The 19956-nt window shown below is 39.9% G+C and overlaps 1 protein-coding gene across 6 annotated transcripts in view; it reads left to right on the top strand.

The window, feature by feature from the left end:
• Window positions 1-17952, top strand: part of LOC118415278 (cAMP-dependent protein kinase type II regulatory subunit-like) — a 59469-nt gene extending 41517 nt beyond the window's left edge. For 4 of the 6 annotated variants that reach the window (XM_035819758.1, XM_035819759.1, XM_035819760.1 and 1 more), the window contains 12 exons: window positions 1207-1256; window positions 1647-1730; window positions 2183-2224; window positions 8212-8276; window positions 9183-9336; window positions 9967-10068; window positions 10562-10636; window positions 11298-11363; window positions 12399-12404; window positions 14008-14065; window positions 14755-14823; window positions 16335-16543. In XM_035819758.1, coding sequence (XP_035675651.1) covers window positions 1207-1256; window positions 1647-1730; window positions 2183-2224; window positions 8212-8276; window positions 9183-9336; window positions 9967-10068; window positions 10562-10636; window positions 11298-11363; window positions 12399-12404; window positions 14008-14065; window positions 14755-14823; window positions 16335-16465 — 902 coding nt within the window. In that variant the 3' untranslated portion in view covers window positions 16466-16543. Of the gene's footprint in view, window positions 1-1206; window positions 1257-1646; window positions 1731-2182; window positions 2225-8211; window positions 8277-9182; window positions 9337-9966; window positions 10069-10561; window positions 10637-11297; window positions 11364-12398; window positions 12405-14007; window positions 14066-14754; window positions 14824-16334 lie in introns of all 6 variants that reach the window. The other 2 variants (XM_035819756.1, XM_035819757.1) reach the window with 2 other exon arrangements.
• The last annotated feature ends 2004 nt before the right edge of the window (window positions 17953-19956 follow it).

Below are 19956 nucleotides of genomic sequence, written 5' to 3'. Positions count from 1 at the left end.
AATTATTAAATCGTATGCCCTACTTGAATAAAAAAAGTTCACTGCAATAATAAATGTACCCACATCACAAGGAGCTTATACTTTTTTAAACTTACACCTAGTTATCGTACTGAAAATTGTTAATGACATTACATGAAGTCATTCAACAATTTTCAGTCATGATGAAAATTTTCTGAATGGAAGGTGTGATTATTGTCATTTTCTGAAAAATAGAAGCAAGCACTGTTTTTACCTGGAATCAATTCACAATACCAGTCCACTTTGGGGGATAATGTACTGTTAAGAGGATGTTCCATTTTTGCGCAGGGGTGATTTGGAACAGTCCAATGTTGCGTGGGAAGGGGTATGGCTGAAATATGCTGTATTTGCTCTTAAGCAAATGTCAGCCTTTCTAGTTGTATTGTGCTTTGCTAGGCTAAAATCTCTAAAAACTGTAGCTCTCTTACGTCAGGGAAAGGTTAAACACATGAAGTTGATCAACAGAGTTATCTCCGATGAAAGAGTGTTATCACAAATAGTCAAGAATAATGGCTGTGTATATGATAAACACAGGAACCTCTAAGCCTTTTGTGGCATTCCTTTGTTATCTTGAAATAATCTGTTTTCCATTAAAGCCTGAACATAAATTTAGTGCTGTCAAGTACTCAGTATATCTTTGACCAGCAATGCTATATACTCTGCTCTGTCTACTTAGAAAACAAGCCCGCATCTCTGATATCTTATAGTACAAAAATCTACCTCTCAAAAATAAAATGAAATACGAAGTTGGCAAAACTGACTGACAAACCTGACTGCCTGTCTTGAGAGCTTGAATCTGAAATCAGGCCTAAAAAACGTTGTATCTCCTGTTTCCCAACCTACGCTAGACAAACTTGCTGACCCTAGCCTTTTTTTAGGTGGGCAATGGAGGCACATTGTTACCAGTCAGAATTTTTCTCAGGCTTCTTCCCATTCGAGTAAAAAACTGCTTGTCCTATCTAATGAAGGATTATGCTCAAAATTAAAGTTTGAATTGAAAATACAATTGTCCTCATGCATTCCAGTTTTGTATCGTATCACTTGAAGTTGGGCCTCTTGTATTATTATTACCTCACACTTGACAAAATGCAATTTAATGAATACAATTTAAAAAGATATTTTTGTTTATCAGTCCAATTTTTACAGTTTCACTTTTTCTAAGTGTGTTTTTATTGTTGCCTTTGGCAGTTTGTGCAGAAAGGTATGACCCAGATGCAGACGATGAAGATGACAAGAAGGTAAGACGGAACTTTTTTTATCTAGGCCTACAGGCAAATATGTCTCCATTACTTTACTACAGAATTGTTCAACAATGCATAAAACTTTCAGTAGAAGTAAAGACTTAAATTTCTGCTAGGTGTGATAAGGGCGCGGTTACATAGGTCGTGTCCATTTTGAAGAGAAAAAATGTATGTCTTCTGCAAGACTTCAACTGTCTTGGCGTACAATATGTTGCTTTGAATCCATGTCGGTAGTTGGTTCTGTCAAGGCCTGCTTGAAAATCCTATGGTATCAAAATCGTACCACGATCGCACAGCCTATGTGACCGCACCCTAAGGACATTTGCTGATATTTCGATTATAATACAGCGAGGTTGCGTACTAACCCCATGTTCTCTTTATGTTTAGGTTGTGCACCCCAAATCAGATGGTCAGAGGACCAGGCTAGCTCAGGCAGTGGGAAATATTCTTCTCTTCAAGTCACTCGATCCGGTAAGCTCATGTTCTTTAGAAGTAAAAACTTTGATATTGATATCTAAGAGTCAACATGAGATGAACTGTAAACTGACTTTCAGACTCTTACATCATTCTGTAAAATGGGTCTTTGTACTTATGTGGCTTAGTGATATATGGAATGATACATCCTTTTTAATATGTCAGTATTAAATGTCAGTGTTTCTTTTTCTGCAGTTTTAAAAATGAAGCTAATATGTCAACCTTAGCTGTCTCCATGCTTGTTGGGATTGAAAAAAGCTACCCTGTCCGTCAAAAAAAATCTAGACTTCATGACATAAAATCTGTAAAATGACAGATAATAACAAAGGGCTCCAAAACATTACCTCACAACAGTGAATGGGAAGGAAAAAAATTAAAGCGGGAAACTCAAAAATTAAAGCCCTGATGTCAACTGAATATTTTTCTCAGTATTTTAATGTCTTTAACAGGAACAGATGCAAGAGGTGCTGGATGCGATGTTTGAGAGAAAGGTGAGATGTTGCCACTATTTATATATTTTGCCAAGTTCCGAAATGAGATAATGCCTTGGGAAAACAGGATTCTTTGCCTAGTGTCCAGGAAAGTGGATGACTCAGAATCCTCAAAAACTCAAAATCATCCAGGGGACGGAAAAAATTTCAGGCTGGCTAGAACAATGGTTCAAAGTCATACAAGAAGTCAGTTTCATGCCCTGTTAGGAGATCAGACCTTGATCAATGACGTTGTCACTCTGCAGACAAGCAGACTTCTATAATAGTTAACTCTGTAGGAAAGTGGAGACAGATATAGATAAGGGGCCTATCACTATCAGTATGTCTGCCTTGCTTGAAGCATGCAGCCATCAATGATAGCTTTATTCAATGTCACAGAAAGTAATGCTTATATTTAACGTAACATGAGGCAAATACTGTATATTAGTTGTCATCAGAATTGCAAAATGCTAAAAATTAAAGTTTCATATGCTGCTATTATGAAAGTAGGCAACCATCTTGTAGTCTAAGCCTTAATGATATTCATGTATTCCTGTGTCATCAGGATAGGATGGGGCTCTAAAACAGGATTTTTCTACACAGACCATAATTTGATGTTTCCCTTGTCTTTAGAAGATGCATTTCAGTTCCATCTTGGTGAAATTGATGTACAATTTAATAAATGTTGATTTGATGTCTTACCCAATTTATTCATTTAGTAATTGCATTGATACTAATCATTTTCACATTGCTTCGATTTTTTTTCTGAATGTACGTCATTTGTACAAGCTATAAAATAAGCTTCAAAATGGAAAATACTCACTTTTGCTCCCATTCCCAAGGGAATTGAAATCTGTACAGAACCTTTTGAACAATCATACATATCTGCCTGGGAAGCTGCATGCAGGGTCTAATTTGTCAGCTATCTTCCACGACAAAGCTTTGATCATCTCTGCGCTGCCCTTTAGAAGTAGAGAAATTTTGTGTCCTTTGAAGCATAAAGAAGTGTATATTACTCATGGGATGTTTGCCAAATGGTATCAGCGTGGTTTCAAAGATTGACTTTGAAACAAGGCCGCTTAGGTACATTGCTTGAAGCTCATAATATGCATGCATATCCATAGAGTAATGGGACCTGACATGGCAAGGGCTGTAGTTCTGCATATTCTATTTTTGGTAAAGAGTCACGCTTTAAGGCATTTCCTGTTACGAGCAGAAAGAGTCCAACATCTACTGTCAAAATTGTCCATGAAGACCACTTACTGGGGTACTGGTAAAGCTGGTCTATGTGGACAGGTTGTCAACATAGACAGGATTCTTAAATATAATGCTTTTTTGGCAATGGGAAAAATTTCCAAACGGACCACCAAAAAGCGGCATTGGCCAGGTGGTCCTCATGATGTCACTTGTAAGTTGTATAGGTTTGACTGTGTCTGAAATCTACTTGAAAGAAGTTATATTACATAGCTTATCATAGTAGTATAGGAAAATGCATTCTGGAAGCGCATAATATATAATATCCATGATAACAAATAAACAGCTGAAACACTGGTGTTCAGTCATGTTTTTGGCCTACAGGAAAGTGAAGCCCAGTTCCCCGAGCTGATTTAGTATCACGCTGAACATGTGATTATTCACGGCAGATAACCACATCACAAGGTGTATTATATCCAGACAGCTTTGATGTCAGCCAAGGCCTAGAGGAAAAAATTGTTGTTTCCTGTTTCCCTACCTACCCTAGAAAAACCTGCCGACCCTAGACTTTTTTTAGGTGGGTGGGCAGTGGAGTCACATACTATAGCTTAATTTTTATTCAGCCTGCTTGCTATTGAAGTTGAAGTATAAACACTGCTTATCCTGTCTAATGATGGATAAATGTATCTATTATGCACAACATTCAAGTTTGACATCAAAAGACACTTAGTGCCCTCATGTATTTCAGTTTACTTCGTTAAATTTGTAATGTCACACTAGAGTTTTGGCCAGCCTAAAAAAAAGTACAAGAAAAAAATGGATAATCCCAACCTACCAGCCCTAATTTTTTCAGGGCTAAAATAGGAAACACAACATTTATTTCCAAGGCCCTACCAATTGGTAGCCATGACAGCAGAAAAGCTCCAAACCCACACCAATATCTTCTATTAAAGGCTATTTCATGCAGCGCTTGGCCTATTTACATCTGTATATCGTAACACTTGACAATTATATTGATATTCTTGCTATGCAATTTCTTTGATTCCTTTAAAAAATTGAAATGAAAAGTTAAAGAGCTCTCTCTGACCATTCACCAGTTTCTCCTTAGAATTGACAAATATATATATCATGCGGTAAAAAAGAAAGAAACTGAAACTGCATGTTACCTTGGGATTTAAGTCATTAGATGAAAGGGGTAAGAATGAGAAAAGAAACTGTTAATTGCAGAGGGATAGCTTACAGTGAGTTTTTGATGTCACCATTTTTGAATATTTGCAAATCCTGGTAGCTTTCATTAATAAGTTGAAACAGGTGGAGATATCATGCCACCTTTCACTTCCTTGGCAATGATTCAGCTTCTTATTCAATCCATTTTCCACACCTTGAATTTCATAGTGCAGCAATTGCCTTCTTCGCATGTTCCATGCATATCAAGTCATTTTCTTTCTAACATTTGGCAGAGGATGAGACTTCTCTGTTGGCTATCTTGCTTCAAATTACTTTCCTCTTTTTGGAATAGCCCTTCATATTTGTGCTACATGATAAGAGATAAAACCACTTGCTTTGTATCTAAGCATGATGCAGCAATTGCCTTATTCGGATGTACCATGCATATTAATTAAGTCAATTTCTTTCCAACATTTTGCAGAGGATGAAACTATCTTGCTCTAAGTCACTTTCCTGTTTTTGGAATTACCCCTCATATTTGTGTTACATGATAAAAGATAGAACCACCTGCTCTGTATCTAAGCAGCAGACAGGTGCATGTTGTTACCATGGTGCCATGCACGCAATCAGGGGAATTGGTGTTGTAACAAGGCCCTGGCAATTTAGAGGGGCTGCAGCCACCATGGCGTGTGAATTGAACAGCTGTGCGCAGAATGTTACCTGCTTTGTTCCAACCCTACATTGAAGTTGAGGATCCGTTGAAAGCATAAAAAGTCCCAATTAGACAGCATTTTTCAATGCCTCAAAAGCCTTAGAAAATGTGAAGATTGCACCAACATCAACAAAGATATGCCTGTTGTGATATCTGATAGACCTGTGTTGCTGCGGCGTTTTTTATTCACCTTGATTCTGAATTCCAGTGATGACTCGCAATTAGTAACGCTGTGCTATTGTGCGCTAGTCTATTATACTTTTGAATTTTTTTTAGGGAAACACATACTGAAGGGAAAATGTTGATTACAACTACATGTAATTCCTATTGCAAATTCTACCAGGTGGTAAGGATATGAGGAAAAGTTACACTGGAATTGGAAGGTTATCTAACAATATTATACATATGGTAGATAAACTAGAAGGAAATTGATAGGATTCATATTTCAGCCCCAGTGTACATGAAGTCATGACTATCAATATTCACTATAGTTGATACCGTGATCGTGACTTTGCCGTTGGTCCATACATATTTGACTGGCAATTAGTAAAGCTTTGCTTTTGTGCGCTAGTCTATTATACCTTTGAATTTTTGTTCTGTTTTGAGGAAAACACATACTGCAGGGAAAATGTTGATTACAACAAATTCTACCAGGTGGTAACGATATGGGAAATGTTATGTTGGAATTGGAAGATTATCATACAAACAGTATACATATAGTAGGAGGAAATTGATAGGACTTGTGTTTCAGCCCCCATGTACATGAAGTCATAACTATCAATATCCACTGTAGTTGATACCGCGATCGTGACTTTGCCGTTGGTCCATACCAGGGCTTTAGCCAGCTCGAGATTTTTTTCCGTCAGCCAATTCCCATTGACGGAAAATTCTTGTCAAGAATCTTTTTTTTTCCGTCATCGCGTAAAAATTTCCGTCATTGACTGCAAAAATGTCTACCTCGTCCGATATAAATGTTGTCATTGGGAGAAAATATGACACCACGCTGACGTTTTGTAATAATGTGAACAGTAAAACATCGTTTCTTTGCGTTTTCCCCGCAAAATCACGGCGCTAAAATCAACTCGCGGGGTATGCAAATCTAACATTACATATTCTCAATACGCACTGTTGATTGGTTGATCGTAACATCTAGAGGGGCGTCTCCTCAGATCCCGCGCTCTGATTGGTAAAGCTATGGATACCGACCCACGATGCACCGCGCGCACCAGCGTTCAAATATTTTATTTGTTTGAACATGTTACATTTGTAAAGGCAGGAGAACGCTATATTTTTCTATTACACGACAATTTTCTAATTAGGAACACAATTACTCAAAGACTCTTTTGAGAAAACATGCATTCATATACTGATTTATGGTGCATTTGGGGGAATTTTGGCGTTCAATTAACCCGGAAGTGTGCCAACAACAACGTGGCGTGGGTATCTCATCTGTGTCGCTGCAAAATTAGCGTTTTCTCGTCAAAACAAAAACAAAATTCCCGCTGAAGAGAACCGTGCAACATTTTAGATCCTAAAGAATATGTTTTTGATCAAACTATTTGTGGATAGCATGATGTGCCGGTTCTTTTAGCTGCGACTGGCACCTTGCGTTGTCGCAAGCGGCGCGGCTGGGCGAGCGAAAATAATTTGTACGGCCACCAGCCCCGGCATGCGCTAGCGTACAAGTCAAGATTCCAAACAACAAAGTTCGTAGAATGCACTGTTCTAGGAGTGAGACCTTGAAAAACGGGTTTTTAATGAGATTATCGTATGCGAAAGGGTGCCGACACACAATCGTCTACAATCATGACAATAGCAAAACAAACAGTGTGTGGCTTTCCGACAATGGGCTGTCCGGGCGTCCCCAAGCCGTAGCTTCCCTCTTTTCAACTTGGCCTCCTTGCTTCAATCAACGATTTTTTTCCGTCAAGGTTGACGGAATGGTTGAAATTTTTTTCCGTCACACGCAGCAAATTTCCGTCAATTGACGGAAAAACGGACGCTGGCTAAAGCCCTGGTCCATACATAACTGTAATCCTCTCGAAGCAATCAGAATCCACTATCAACGGTTATCCGAGCCTCCCCATCTGTATTTCAATTATTCAGCGATAGAAAATGCCTCACGAACACAAGATGGGAAGGAAATATATGTGCATGGCTCACAAGGGTTTACTATGTACGACATATAAATGTATCATTCTCAGAGTCATAAGGCTAATTGGCCATTTGTTTTACGTAAGGGTTGATGGGAGTTTGGTTGTTGTGAGCTACACGGCTATGTTTCTGGCTAAGTGACCCCCCAACCAGCTACTGTTTGATCCGGTACACTGCGAGAGGTACTTAAGGAAAAATGGGGTCAGTTATTCCATTTCCGTGACCCTCCTGCCTTGCTTGATTGGCAAAAAGGTTCCCAAACAGACCAGGGTTAGGGGAGGTTTTGGTGTGCATAATGTAAATGTGACCAGTGAACAAGCCCAATGCTGTAGTGCTTACACAACGGTGTGGCCCAAGGGCCGTGAAAATGAAGATAGGAACCGCTCTACACGCCGATTGGTGTTGGAAGGATTGTGACTAGTACAAATGTATGTGATATAATATAAGGCTGGAAATGCACATTGCAGATTCATCAATTATACAGAAGAGAGCTTGTGTCTTTACACCTTGAACTGACCTGCTGTTAGCACAGGCATGATTTTCCCACATACATGTGAATAATAATTCATGTAGACAAGCATTCTGTCCCCTGCAAAGAAGCATCCCAGAAAACAGGGCCAACTAATTTCAGTGTTCTTTCCATTCTGGGTAGAAAGGAAGGGAATTTAAATGTTTGGATAGTGTCAGTTTTATTCCTCCTTGACAACTTGTATGAGATTGAAACACCTTTATGATGGTTGTTGTGTAACAATAAACACCGTTCCATTGTTTACTGTCGCAGGTGACTCCAGATGAGCATGTCATTGACCAGGGAGATGATGGTGACAACTTCTATGTCATCGACAGGTTAGTAGATATGATAGATGTATCTGGTATATAATATATTCTATATTACAGAATACAACACAGGGTATTCCATATCATCCGAGATACCAGCCCAATCCGCTGCAGGCCTTGGACCGAGGGTGATGCGGAATACACCGAGTTGTATTTCATTTACTGGTATGTCATACCCAGGTTGGAAAACACTGTCTTGGTTGCCAAACTACTCATAAAAACTTGACACAGTTGTTTCAACCTGCGCCAAGAACTTAATTGGAGAAAAAGAACTCACAACGGAAGGCATGGAGTGCATTCTATTTAATTGATGGAAGCCTGTGTGATACAACTAAGAAGCAGGTGTGATACAGAAAATTATCACCCAGTCCGGAACACCCATATGGAACGTTATGACGGCCCAGATATGACATAAAACTCAATAAAGTCCTCTGGTGTAATACACTATGGATATCACTGTTGTAATACCAATTCATTGCTCAACACATGTCCCCGGTATTACATATTCAGATGTCATCAGTGTACACTCATGTGGAATACAACACTCTGTATTCTGTATGTAGGGGCTGGGACCAGGGGTGATATAGAATGCACGGTGTTGTATTTCATTCATGTCATGCCCACCGGAGAAAACTTGTTCCAGTGCTTAATTCAAATTTTCAACAGCAGCATAGTCAATGCAATAGAGGACGTGTGACTGTTCAAATTATTTTATTGAAGCCTGTATGATAATAGGCCTGGTCTGGAACACCCGTTTGGAACATTATTGTTCAAAATTTAACTCAATCTGAACCATTATTTTCTTCCTACCGCAAAATTAAATCCCCATAAACATTTCCCTTTTCCCAGTAGCTTTTGATTCATGTTACATGTCTGTTTTATCTCATAGTCTTTGATGTTGTCCATTCCCCCTAGTGGCACCTATAACATCTTTGTGAAAATCGACGGCACAGACAAACACGTGGGTTCCTACGACAATACCGGCAGCTTTGGAGAGCTGGCTCTCATGTACAACACACCCCGCGCTGCTACCATTGTGGCCACATCAGACGGATCCCTGTGGGCGCTGGTAAGTTTCTCTTTCATGTACAGATCGTGTGGCATAATTGGCAGCGCTTTGGGCTCAGACCCAAGAGGTCCCGACTTCGAAACCTGCCATGTCTTCTATCTTGTGCCCTTGGGAAAGGCACTTTACAACACTTCACTCAGGTGAAAAACGAGTACCTAGCTTCGGCTACAACCGTCCATCGGATAGGATGTTAAATGGAGGTCCCATGTTCGGGGATAGCCACACCTCAGGCATGTAAAAGAACCCGCCACACTTATCAAAAAGAGTAGGGGACCTTCTGGGTGTGAGTGGATCAAACCATTCTGGTTTAAATAGTCTTCATCTGCATGTAACCAGTCTTTGTAATACTATTCCTCGACCTAATGGGCTTCAAAGATTATGGCTCTCAGTAGCAAATATGTGATATGCAATTTGGGCATACCAAATCCGTGTGTGTTTTTCGGCAACATTTGACAGCCGAGAGGCTTTGTGGCCGTCACCCCACCGTCAGGGAAAGAAGTGTAAAGTGGGCAACAATATCAGGGCAAGACGGGCATCGAACCCGGGACCAATCTGTTCTTAGTCCAACACCCTAACTGTGAGGCCACACCGACACACAGCGTTAAGAGTTAAAACTGTTTTCCTTCTCAGGACCGTCAGACCTTCAGGAGGATATTGCTGAAGAATGCCTACAAGAAGAGAAAGATGTTCGAAAACCTGCTGGACAACGTCCCCATGCTCAAGACTCTGGAAGTAAGTCTCATCGCAGTAGGCCAGATTTTTTCAGTCAGTGAGTAAAAGGTTTTGTTTTTTAGTGTGTCTGCTTGTATGCAGGTGTGTCCATAATTATTTCAATGCAGTTAAAGGAAAGCTACAATGAAAATGGAAAAGCCTACTATACTATGGGAAATATACCCCAAAGCAAAGTTCTCACTTGTTTTACATCTGTCATTATGATAGTTTAGAGCTGTCTCACTATTTGCGTTGTGCTGAGGGCTACTCACCTGATGATTGAATTATATGTGACGTCTGAACAAAATTTCCCATCCAGTATATGACTAGTACTTTTCAAGCTGTCATTCCTGAGGATGAACTTTTAGGAATTCTAAGACCACTAACTTGTCAATTACCTCGAATTCGTCAGAAATTTCATCGAAATCCATCCACAGGAAAGCCAGATCAAGAAGCACTGGATAAATACATATAATTACAAGGATTCATGCGGCTTTTTCCATTCCATTTTCAGCAATATGAGAGAATGAAGGTAGCTGATGCACTCATGACCCAGATTTTCGAGGATGGGGAAGTCATCATCAGACAAGTGAGTGGGTTTGACTTTTGCAGTGGTGACATTTCATCATCATCATCATGGGTTACCCCCATATAACCCCGCAAGGGGCAAAGTAGGGGGGGAGCTGAGGTCCCGGGTTAGGGCGGGCAGCCCTCCTCCTGGCGCGGAAGCTCTCAACTGTGGGAGCACTTACTACCGCGCCAGGCAGGGAATTCCACTCCGGGATTGTTCTAGGAAAATATGAGTACTTGTATGTGTCTGTTCTTGCAAAGATTGGTTTATACTTATGTTGATGGCTGCGTCGGGTTCGCCCTTGGGTCGGAATCAGTAGGTTCTGTGTGTCTATGTTAATCTTGTTGTTAACTAGCTTGTAAAAGAAGGTGAGGCGGGCGTTCCTCCTCCTTTCGGAGAGAGGACGCCACTGCAGGTCATTTAAAGCACTAGGTAATATTACGTATGTATGTTTGTTTGTTAGACCTGTATTTTCTGGTTGTATTTTGCCCTTTTTCTTTTGGATCACAGACCAATATGCCAGGGACATTTGTTGACAGTTATAAGCAGTGGGCCAGGCATGACAGAATGGCCATTGAAAAGAGACCAGGCACTAACATATTGATGAGATGGCACCAAAAAGAAATTGACATGAATATTATCGATTTCATAATTATCAAAATGCACCTTGATATTTTAGGGAGACTCTGCTGACTGCATGTATTTTGTGGAGGATGGAGTTGTGAGGATCGCCATGAAGAACAAGGTAGGTCTTTTCAACTGATACCCAGTCTGTATGTTCTTCTATTGTCACCTCTGTTACAGCTGTTCAAAAACTCTAACCAGCATAACCTTACAGAGAGCATTCGAGGCACTAGACAATGGTTGATATTCAACAGAACATTTGTTTTGTTGTCACAAATTTTGTACACGTGTGTGAACAACCTGACAAAGTAGCACATGTTTTGTCAATCAATGGTAGGTCTCTGCCTGCACTGACGGTCACGTAAACAGCACAAAATGCAACATTCACTACCAAACTCTAAACACGACAATGAATGGCAGGGAAAAAAGGAGGAACACTGGAAATGTTGGCTAGTTAACTTTCTTTGGTGCCCTGCCTTCTTTTCAAACTTATCGGGACTTCAATAAGATTCAATATTTAGCAATTAAACATATTCAGAAATGTCATCAAGTCATACAAACTATTCCTGGTCAGAATAAGCAAACATATATCAACAACTCATTTTACACATTGTCATTTGGCACTGGTATGGATAGGTTCTGATGTGTGCTTGTGAGCATACTATTGATACTCACACATTTTTTCTTGGCTAACTTGTTTTGGCTTATTTGTACTCACAAAAGCATATGCCTGTTTTCATGCGCAGAAATGCTCTTGCTCAACTTTGACATCAGTTTGTTGGGCTTTTGTATGTTTTTCCTTTGTCTCAATGAGACATTTATTGTATCACAACAAGTGATGATGTAAACGTTTTGAAATATTCCACTTAGTTAGAGTGACTGTTATTTTTTTTAAAAAGCTGCCATGGCCATATTGTTATGTTTATTTTGTTCAGTTGGTGTTTTTCATGAATGATAATGATGATCATGATTTTTCAGCATCTTTTGTGTTTAATGAAATTTTTGCAATGGTTAATTCAGACTTCTGGATGATTTTATTCCTTGTTTGCTGTATCATGTCGTTGGGAAGAAAACGCAGTATTACTTACAGATATTTGTTTCTTCCTGACGCGCATCGTTGTTGTGTTGTGGTGTCTGTCCCGTGCCGCTGTTCTAGAATGCCGTGAGTACACCATTTTGTTGCACACTGCGCCAAAGGAAGGGTTCATTTTGACTAGGGGGGTGTATGTGGAGAGGGAGAGAGGCTAACCTACTATATAACACAACCGTGCCATATATGTCCGCCATAATTTCATAATTACATTTTCTGCCATCTCAGCGGTTTTAATGAAATTATGCTTTTTAAGCTTATCACCTTCAACCAAGCATCAAAATGTCCCAGATTGCAGCTTCAACAAGCAGATTCATAATAACGTCCAAATACTAGTCAAGAGATCTTACTATAACTTTTTTTTTGGAAACTTGTAATATTATGTAAGCATAGTAAAGCAGTGGTATAGCCGCCCTAGCGGCTTTGCAAAAAAAAAGTGCACTTGATTGAAAGAAACTTCTGTGGCAGCTAATACTAGTAAGAGAGCGAGAAACAGATCCAGTTGACTTGTGGACTCAACTCATGGGGCACCTGCTCTCAAAGGAACCCGTCCTGTGGTGCAACAGCCTCTCTGCACAGCCGCACAACATATATTGCACCAAAAACTGCACCAGAGTACCGTGTGCCTCTTCTAGTGGGATTGTTTGTGTGGAGTGTGGGTTGCATGCTGTAACGTGCATGTAGTGAGAAACGTCCATACAAGTGTTTTGAAGAGTGAGCCCCCAGGTTCCTTTGCGCAGTTGGCTAGTTCTTGTAATTGATGTGTACAATATGCTGGTGTTGGCTCGGTCAATGATGTCCAAACTTGATGCTGTGATCTTCCATCTCCTCGGTCCCTCCTGCTGTCTGGCTTTTACGTCATTATGGACCTGTTGTGTGTTTCTTCCCTTGGCTTCACTGCTTGTGTTCCCCTAATACAAAGCTCTGACTGGCATCTCACTTGCTAGTGGGCTTCAGCGTTGTTTGTCCTGCATCATTCTCTTGACCTGTTTGAAGCGTGCATCCTTACGTGTGCATCCTATCCCCGTGTGGTGTTGGACTGAGTGCTTCTGTCCTCCTTGTGTGGGCTTTGTCGCTAACTCTTTTGGTGCTCCGTGACTCCAAACTGGCAGCTCCTCGTGTGGTCCTGCCTGGTCTGAATTTGTGATGCCTGTTTTACACTACAGTGTAACCCCTCATCAGCTACATTATATCTGTTACAGCTGTACATCTCAAGTGAAACAGCCCTCTATAAATGCTTGGCTTCCGTGCGTGGTACCCTCTCCCTTTCCATCCCCTCTGGTTGCCTGGAATTAAATCCTGTTTTAGCTCCGGTTCCCTGCAATGATCACTTCCATGCAGAATTATAGTCTAGTCCCCGTTTGATTTAAACATTGGCTGTGACACCCTGCGTTATTTGGGAATTGAACATTTCTAAGAAGAAGTGTAACCGGGGTCAAACTTCCATCTGAACTCTTTTGCAAGAACCATGTGACTCACAGCCAATCAGAACTCTTGACTATATTTTAGTCAAATACATCAAATGGCAATCTTTCGTCTATTAATGGGTGCAGACTATTCAGCAAGGGAAGTGATGGAAAGAATGAACGGAGCTGGAATAGGGTCTATACTGGGCCACCCCTTCGGTAGTTTGTTACTGTAGCCACAGTTCTGACTTGTGTTGTGTGTGCCACAGGACGACCCAGACAAGGAGCTGGAGGTCACCAGGTGTAAACAGGGAGACTACTTCGGAGGTGAGAAGTTCTATCTTGTACTGTACAAAAACAGATCCCTGTAAGAAATATAAGAAAACAAATCTTGGCCCAAAAAACATTCAATTTGCTTGCCCCATGTCTTAGACACAAAAATTTTTTTTGCTAGAATATTAATTTTTTTTGTAGAAGAAAATCAAGAAAGATAAGATGAATTATTTTTGGCAGTGTTATAAGGTATGGAAGGAGGCTACAAGGCTCATCACCAAATGTTGCAGGTGGACTAATACATTTCTTTACATATCAGTTGTTTTATCAGCATCATATAATTTTCTAGTGCACAGTTCCAAGGAAGATGCTATATGGACATTTTCAACAACTGCATTTCAGTTTACATTAATGAACGATTCCTGAAGCTATGATCCTAGTTGCAGATAAATGTTACACTGTAGCGTAAGGCTCAAAGCTCTTTCACAGAACATAAATCTAGTCATTTACAGAGTGGTCCTCTTGGAATTTCATTTTATTTTATTTTAAGCTCATGCAGGATACATGTGACAGTCATCAATCTTCAATTGATAAATCAATAAATGAAAGTGCAAACATTTGTTCTTATCAATTATTCAGGTGGTGTAATGACTAGCATCATCATCCTCCCTTCCCATAAAGGTCGATGATCATGTTATGTACCTATTAATGTGTTTGTACTGATCTGTTATTTGTTTTAATAGAACTAGCACTCGTGACCAACAACCCCAGAGCGGCCTCTGCATATGCTGTTGGCAAAACCAAAGTAGCAAGTAAGTTCTTTAGTTCTTTATTTCTTCGCAGATATATATGTCACAGTTTCCTATATCTTAGCATCATTTGAGTTTGGATCAGGGTTGGTCCTAGGAGAGATCCCGATCGCAATCTGAACTACTAGAATCGCTGATTGTCCTAGGAGAGATCCCGATCGCAGTCTGTTTCCCATATCTAAGTATCATTTGAGTTTGGATCGGGGTTGGCCCTAGGAGAGACCCCGATCGCAATCTATACTAGTAGAATCGCCGATTCTCCTAGGCGAGATCCCGAACGGAGTTGGCCCTAGGACCAGCTCTGATCGCGATCTCTCCTAGGAGAATCGACGATTCTACTGGATCGTGATCTCTACTGTGACATATACATGGATTAAAAACACATGCAGGGGTAGGACAGAAGCCATAAAGGCTTTTCATGGCCCTCCCCTAGGTCGCAAAATAAAGTTATTATACATAATCAAATTGAACGAAATAACACATAACATAGTTGAAATCATTACGTTAAATAACCTAATGATACAGAAGTTGTATAGCAAATGATCAATAATAAGTACTAAACATAATTTACACATCAAATAGGAAAAAAGGATCTTAGTAAAAAGTTGCATACTTCGCCACTTTGCATGCAGCAGGATTTTCGTCGTGTCGTCCTGAGTGAGAAAAATGTCCTGCACTCCCAATGGGACAATGTTGATGTGGTTGATGGATGGATTTTGTTCTATATTGGGCATGATGAAGTTCTGTCCCGTGCCTCTGACATCATGCAATGCACTAACTTTAGAAATCTGGCAACATTACGTCAAAGGAGGTTTATGATGTCACACTGTTTTTAGTACGTGAATCTGAACATCTTTTAAGCCTGCCTTACATTGTCAACAGCCTCCAGCCAAATTTGCTGATCGCCAGATCAGAAGGTTGTATTTTCAGAGTTAGTACATATTTGGCCTGTAAATGTATTGTCATAGTAGAAGAATGTAGCCTCTACCAGGCTCCGCAGATAGGTGGTCTAATATTAGTAGAAATTGGACAGATAGTGTGAAGAAATAACTCCTCTGGCTGGTCGACTCACCTAGTGTACTATTGTCACTCTATTTGTCCAATTTCTAATCAGATTAGACCACTGATCTTCAAAGTCTGGTAGAGGCTAGAAGAATGATCTATGAAAACCAGCCAATCTTGTGCAGTGATTGGCAGATGCTGGACATATTGCTGCCAAAATTTTAATTTCAAAGCTTGCAGACTGTTCTCGAAGCTGTAGGGCTGATTTTACCATGTTCAATATCGACTGAAGGAGGCTACTAGACTGAGGTTACTATATCATATGGATGTTAATTAGGATGTTAAGTCTTATTCTGTACACCTATTTTGTACTTTGTGTAACAGTCGTTGCCATACTTTGTACCATGTACAAATGTCGAGCAATAAAGTTCATCAAGTATAGAAGAAAAAAATATCATAGTTATATATCAGTGTTGTGGTAGCCAAAACTAACGGTTGTTCCTGGTTTCCAGGGCTTGACGTGCACGCCTTCGAGCGGCTGCTGGGCCCCTGCAAGGAGCTGATGAAGCGAAACATCGAGCTGTACGAGGAGCAGATCCACGAGATCTTCGGCTCCAAGCTGCAGCTGCAGGAGACACAATGAGCCCCGCCACACGCCACCAGACATCAACATCAAACTTGTAGATAAAAACCCAGCTTTACCGGCTGAAGCATTCCCAAACTTGTTCACGTTAGCCAGGTTTACTCTCAAAACGTCTGGTATGAAATGTTTGTTGGCACATGCTTGTGCTCAGTCGCATTACCTTTACTTTTGCTTGGTACATTTTTTGTTGGGTTTCCCCGAGAGTTTGCGTAGAAATGCGGTGAAGTTGATTGTTGTGGGAAGACAGAGTTAGGTCCGTGTTTGTTGTTAAGAGGACGGGCACAGTGTGCTTGGGGTAGAAGCAGGGGTGTTTAAAAGTGCTAAGTTGTACCGTTCAGTTTGCGCATAGCACCAGCCACGTTTCGAGCGAACTCCACTTCTCCGTTGTTGGTTGGATCTTACTCATGAGATTATGATTTTTTTAAAGTGAAGCTACAAATTTGGGATGTTTCATCCTTTTAGCTGTTTTAAAGCCACAACTTTATTATGCATTATGTAGTGATGTGTACTCAAAAACAGAAAGCTGCGTTTTCTACCTTGGACAATTTGATACAAATACCACAGTAGTCTTGTGAGTTGTGTAGAGATGTGTTCTGCACTTAAACTACTGTTCTCTAGTGTGGTCAGAAAATCTAGTGGAAAAAAAAAAGAGTTATATCAGGGAACAGGAACAGTTTGTATGGTGCCCAAACAAGGTGCTATGCACTTTAAGTTGCACACTGACGTGTTCAATAAATTGCTTGCCTTCAAGCTTGTTTGGGTTCCAAGTATCAGTCACTGCAATACTTTGTTTCTTCTCCTAAGTGTCAAAGTTTCTCGTTAACATCTATTTTATAGAGTAGGACCAATTGAGATATTCTATACCTTAACGACACTATTCACAAACTTGTTCATGTAGAAATGTATGAAGAAAAATGTTGCTGGTTCAACAGTTCTGTAGGTTACTGTATTATAGTTATATATCGTTTTCGTGGTAGAGAAATGTACTGCAGAACACATTCGATATTGATAAAGACACTTATAGTTCAATTCTTATTTTTACTATTGGAGAATCTTCACTCACAACCTGAATTTGTTAGACAGCTCAACATACTTGCTCTATATTCTTTCATCACTCATCGTTTTGCATTGATAGTAATTCTTCTGTACGTGATGATTTTGTATTTATCATTCAAATAGTACACTCAATCAAGATATTGTATGATAAAGTGGTCGTAAGTTAGAAAATATATGGTACCGTCATTCAGTATTACACATTCTGTCCCTTTGAATCGCTTGGTTGACTTCACTATAACTTGTATGCATCATGAGGCACATGTTCAGGTTTGTTGTAACTATGTTATAAAGCCATTTTCCCCAGCTCTGTTGTTGGCAAGACTGTTCTGTTCCAAACGCACACATCTTGCCACATTTTGATTGCCTTGTCAGTTGTGGCTTCGGACATTCCATTTTCAATTTGTCAAATAAAAGGTTTATTTTGTTCGGAATCTGTTGTTAATGCAGTATTTTTGGGGTGGTCTTTTTTAAAATGCATGAACCTCAGTCCTCAGCTTAGTAGCTGGGCTGTTAGTAATAAGTTTATTGCGAATTCTTGTCCATGGGCTAATTGCAGGTAACATGAAAGGGTACAAACAGTGTAAAAACAATATAGCAAGTGTCTGCTTAAGTCTAAAAGCTAACTCTCGATTCTGGGTTATTGGGTTAACCGTTCTGGGTTTGCTGAATCGTACCTTCCAAGCAAAGGTTTGGCTTTTGCTGTTTTTTGAGGTGTTTTTTTTTTTTGGCATTTCTATCCAGCTTTCTATTTTGTACCTTTCTCTTAATGTCTCACTGCCAAAGGACACACAAAGAAAATGGTGTAAAATTGAAAGCTGGATTTAGATGCCTAAAAACATGTAAAAAGAAAAACAAACAGCCGAAGCCAAACCTGTTCTTGGAGAGTACAGTAACTAAATCAGGTCAGGGGACAGCCATTCAGCACCAAGGTGAGCTCAATGCGACCATTACCCCCATTGAACTGTATAGTTATGAACCACTCCGGGAAGAACCCTCGCTCTTTTCTGTTGAATGAGATGGGAACATCAAAATTTTGGCATTTCTATCCAGCTTTCTATTTTGTACCTTTTTCTTAATGTCTTGCTGCCAAGTGACACATGTAGAAGAAAACGGTGTAAAATTGAAAGCCGGATAAAAATGCCTAAAAACATGTAAAAAGGAAAAAAAACAGCCTGAGCCGAACCTGTTCTTGGAGAGTACAGTAACTAAATCAGGTTAGGGGACAGCCATTCAGCACCAAGGTGAGCTCACTGCGACCATTACCCCCATTGAACTGTATAGTTATGAACCACTCACACCGGGAAGAACCCTTGCTCTTTTCTGTTCAATGAGATGGGATCATTTACATGATCAAGGTGTGTACCCTCCAAGCAGATGTTACTGGTCTCTTTAAGCGAGATTTAATCAAGCCAGGCAGTGCCCAGAGAATATGACAACTTTCCAAGTGACAGGCATATGATAGTAGGTTGGGCGTTTCAATGGAAAGGTTGAGGTTTGGGCAAGACATACTGAAGTACGTTGTATAGATGATACGGCTTTTGGAAGTAAATAATTTTAAGCACCGTTCAAACCAAAAGTATCTAGATACAGCAAGAAATTTCCTCAAAACTGTCTTGTGACTATTGAAAAATAAGTGTGGCAATAAAAACTATTGCCATGGCGACGGTTTTATTGTTTATAAGTATTAATGATTGTTGTTTTAGGTGTGTTGTAGTTGTCTGCTATCCTTTCGCCTGGCTGTATGTATGAAGATTGTCTTGCGTGATGGATGTTTGAAGGGCATTGCTGTTAACACGAAAGGCCATCTCTCATGACGAGTGACCTATTATAAATGTTTCTCATTGATCATACAAATGAGGTCCTAATTTGCATAAAAGATATCAGTTGATCATCTCTACCTAAATAACAATGTGTTCAAAGTAAAAAGTCTTAGCAAGGAAAGCTATTGTAGCATTTTCTCATAGATTATGTAAATGAGACCCTAATTTGCATGACTTACGTCTGCATGTTCAACTTACGTACATGTTGCTGCCAAATGTCGCAAGAATGGAATTTTCGCCATTTAACACTATAATACAAAATTTCTCATTGATTATGTAAATTAGGTAACAATTTTCATAATTAATGTCTATCAATATTTCTCTCTTTTCTAGTTACATATGTTATGTTTAACAGTTTAAGTGTCCTAGTATACTGTGTATTATGTGGCTTAAAAAACAGTGCTCATTAATTATGCAAATTAGCCCCTGGTTTGCATTAATAGTCCTTATTTATGGAAGGCATCTCCGAAGTTATCTACATTTAAAAATGTCGATGATCCGTCAACCCATTCCCGAGTTATTCCCTTCCAAAAATGTGGTGCAATTACGCCCGAGTGGACTAATCTCCAAGCAGATTCCTCCGGTGGCTTAAACAGTAACATAAGCTGGGGAAGG

Source organism: Branchiostoma floridae, chromosome 5 (genome assembly GCF_000003815.2).
Source record: "Branchiostoma floridae strain S238N-H82 chromosome 5, Bfl_VNyyK, whole genome shotgun sequence".
In the NCBI taxonomy this organism is placed as follows: Eukaryota; Metazoa; Chordata; class Leptocardii; order Amphioxiformes; family Branchiostomatidae; genus Branchiostoma; species Branchiostoma floridae.
The sequence above is the reverse complement of the archived record's forward strand: the minus strand, read 5'-3'. Positions and strand labels throughout refer to the sequence as shown.